At 30.6% G+C, this 3,868-nt stretch overlaps 1 protein-coding gene across 1 annotated transcript in view; it reads right to left on the bottom strand.

Annotated features, from left to right (window-relative positions):
- The window catches only part of LOC119666791, a 2,760-nt gene extending 236 nt beyond the window's left edge, over window positions 1-2,524 (bottom strand). The window contains exons 1-2 of the mRNA XM_038076070.1: window positions 2,003-2,524; window positions 45-213 (exon numbers count right to left, since the gene is read on the bottom strand). Of these exons, the coding sequence (XP_037931998.1) occupies window positions 45-213; window positions 2,003-2,367 (534 nt within the window). The 5' untranslated portion in view covers window positions 2,368-2,524. The remainder of the gene's footprint in view (window positions 1-44; window positions 214-2,002) is intronic.
- Window positions 2,525-3,868: the final 1,344 nt, after the last annotated feature.

Raw genomic sequence — 3,868 nt, 5'->3', positions numbered from 1 at the left:
TACATGTTTATTAAACCTCTACAAATATATTTAATATTATTCACCTTTTTAGCCAACACCATAGATGTTGCATGAAATTGTGCAAGTTTTTGTAATACGAGGCGAGCATGTGCTACATCTAAGCCCGATTCTCTTGATGCGACTTCGAAACCTTTGTCACATAGATCTTCGAAAACTAGAGTTTTAATTGGTTCCTTAAGGCTAAAATATAATCTAAAATGAAAAAAAATATTTTAGTATTCGCAATATAATTGAAAAATTGGATCTTGAGATGGTATACTTAACATAACGAATCTAAATCGTCAAAAACGTAACCGTAAACTATTAATGCTGTGAACTGAAGTGTCAATTAAATAATCTAACAGCTATTAGAATGCAGAACAAAAATAATCTAAAACTGCGAAAGCCACGTTAAAATCGTTGAAGAGTTATGCTCACGGCCCGATAGTCGTTGTTCTAAGTTTGTATGGTTTGTTATAAGTACTTATCGCAAAGTGAAACAGTAATCAAACTGTCTTCCAGTTTTGTTAAATTTTGCATCAAGCTCATGCATTATTACAAAGAGGCATATAAGAACTTAACAAGTATCATAGTTTTCCTATTTTTTTTTATATCTCAACATCAATGTACCTAAGTGGTATATTAACAACTTTTCTGTCTGTTGACAACCATTTCAGTTGGAACTTAGCGCCCTTTCAAAATCTACTTGAAATCGGTATCTAATAGAAACGAGTAAGAGGAGGCTGAAGGCTATTCCGAAATCTGTTTAGAACTGGTTTCTCATAGGGAACATTTTTTTTGTGTTAGTAACAGTTGTGTATCTGTGTACTATTTTATATAAATATTTAATATATGGTAATTATATAAAATAAAAAAAAATTTAAACCTTTAAGTCTAATGGTAGTGTGAACGTAACTAAAAACTTTTCAAAGAGTTAATTTGCCGCTAGTATGAATAAACCCTGTAATGCATTGGTTGATTGTTGACAGATCTGTATTGCTTCAGAAAAAAAGAACTCAGAAGGCGATATGACAATATGTTTAAATGAATATTTTGTGTTTTTATAAACACAAAAAGTTTTTATAAATATAATAATTGTGAAAAATTGTAATTTTTTCGGACAGTCAAGCTGTCATTAAATCCCCAGTAGGCACTACAGTAGCAATTCAAGAATGCCGAGTATCCTTTAAGGAGCTAATTAGATGTGTTAGTATACAACTCACTTGGTTTCCTTGATATAGGGACATCGCGGGCAACTGTAGAAGAGATGAGACAGGTACTCTGCTTCCCGACATTCAGTTCTTAGATATTGGTATCCCACTTGTGACAGTTAAACTACCAAACAAACAAAAATATCTGAGCATTGCCAAGCAAGATTGAAGAGATGAATTATTTTGTTAGATCTCCAGGTTTTGACCTGGTTTAAACTAGACCAAAAAACGCACCAGTCAGCTGCTTCAACTAAGGCGTTACCTGCTCAGTATTACGGTATCGGCGCTGACTGGTCACTGTGTAGTAGGAAGACGTGCTATGAAACTTCGTCTATCTTATAATGATTTTTGTGGAGGTTGTGGTTTTGCGAATGAAGAGAAAACTGTGTTTCAGTCCATGTGTCAGTGTTTATCTTTAGCTATGAGAAGATCTAAAAACTTCGATGTCCCTTTTTTTTACCGATATAACAAAGCTGTTATCCTATAAAAATAAAATCCGATTAAACCTTTCATAGAATGCATTTTCCTAATAGTTTGAGTTCGCCATTACATAGAATGCATACATAATATTTGCACATAATCATAAAACACTTTTTTTAGTTTGATATTTGAAGTTATTTCCTTCAACTAATCTGCTACACATTTTGTAAAAAATTTTCATACCAACCTTGCACCCAATTTAATGAATGTATATTATTTTAATTATAATTTCATTTTGACTTTTGTGCTATTATCGTTATAGTATTATTATGTGATACGCGAGTAGCTGATTGAGTACTATTCATACCAACCTTGCACCGAATTTAGCACCATCTGGTAATAACATTTCTAGGCGTGGTAAGATGTCACGGTACATAACTTTTTCTTTGATGTAAACATCCAAGTCAATCAGGAAATCAGTGGCTTCAGTTTGTAACATACTTTTGATAATCAGAGATAAATTTTTTAACTTCTCATAGTTGTTTCCACTATAAGTGATCTGCACACGATAGATTTCACTACAATAATTTTCGCCTGTTTTACTGCCCATCGAAAAATGGATTTTGTGGATTTTGAATGTAGATTGACGTAGAGCGTTTTCGATGACATCTTCGAAAAATTTTAAATCCAAATGGGCCGGAGGTTGTGCTATATCCTTGCTGTATTCAATCTTCATTTTGAAACAGTGTTTATAGTTAGTTTTTTATTAATTTTATTTTATATATATTGTTTTGTAAATAAAATTATTAAATTTTATTATATGTTTACTTTACAACACCACTCGTTCGCGATAAACTGTAAAATTGAAATAAAAAGCCAAGTGTGTACTGTGCATACTTAAATAGCAAGTCTCAAATTCTGTAAATAATCTTAAAACCTTGTTGATTTGTCTGAATTAATTGTACGAGCGGTTCTCGTACAAGTCTACATGGTGAGCGGTTCTATTGCATGTCATTCAATTTGATTGCTGAAGCGATGCCGCGCGGGTTACGCGGCGATCGAAATGCGATGTTTGTTGATGGACTTGGGAAACACGCAACTTTTTTCCGTTTTAATTTATTTTATTATATTTAATTAATATATTATTTTAATTATAATTTAGTTTTGGATTCCGAGCGCGTGCGAAAAATACATTGTATCATGAGATATCATGAGATACAATGTATCATGAGTGATCTGCTGGCGGCATCGCAAGCGCTCAGTTGTCACAGCTTTAAATAAATTTGCGTTATTGTAATTTATCTTATCATTTTGTTTAAACAACAAATATAAATATATAAACCCTATGTATAATAAAAACTAATAATTAGTATCATCTCAACACGCTACATTTCTATGGATTTTGTGTCTACAATTAAATATTTTATTTATTGACAATTTTTTTCACAAATTTTGCAATTATTTTAAATGGTTAATAGATGGTAATTTAAAGATGGTTTTTTGTGTGATAATTATTGTGTTATTATAAATTTTCGGTTATTTTGAATATAAAATTAAAAATAAAAAAAAATAAAATACGCAGAAAAAAAAGATTGGTTCATAAATACAATATATAATATAATTTTGAATATAAATTGTATAATCAAAATATTTGTAAATAAAAATAATTAAAAAATTGAATATGTTTTTAAAGGTTCAAATAGTAATGAAAAACAACAACAAAGATTTTAGTTAATTTATTGAAAGTTGCTTGACTATACAACGCCAAATTTCAATCAACTAAAACTAAAATTTTTGTTGTTGTCTTTCATTTCTAACAGAACCCTTTGGATCTTTGTTTTTTTTAATATAAATAATTTATCAGTTTTTTTGAAGCATAATTGTGAGAATGATATAAGAATAATATTGACTCTGTTAGTATGGACAATTGGATTTATGTATAACGAAAGTCGCTCAGAGCTAAATATATATTCCATAAATTTCTACTTGCATAGAATTTTTTCTATATTAATCACTTTGTATGTCGCCTATATTTTATATATTTATTAAAGTGGTATGTGACATTTATTAGGTTAGGTTAGGTTGGAGTGGAAGCCGTGTATATCAAAGCCCACTTGGTCTCAAATAATGGTCCGTTGTAATAGCACGGTTTAGCGTTGTTTATACATAGATCAGAAAGGCTCCCGAAAGGATAGTGATCAGCTAGCAAATAATGCTGAAACGCAGGATTCTCCCAT

Source organism: Teleopsis dalmanni, chromosome 1, assembly GCF_002237135.1.
Source record: "Teleopsis dalmanni isolate 2A chromosome 1, ASM223713v2, whole genome shotgun sequence".
NCBI classification, from domain to species: Eukaryota; Metazoa; Arthropoda; class Insecta; order Diptera; family Diopsidae; genus Teleopsis; species Teleopsis dalmanni.
This window is presented reverse-complemented; position numbering and strand designations above follow the sequence as displayed.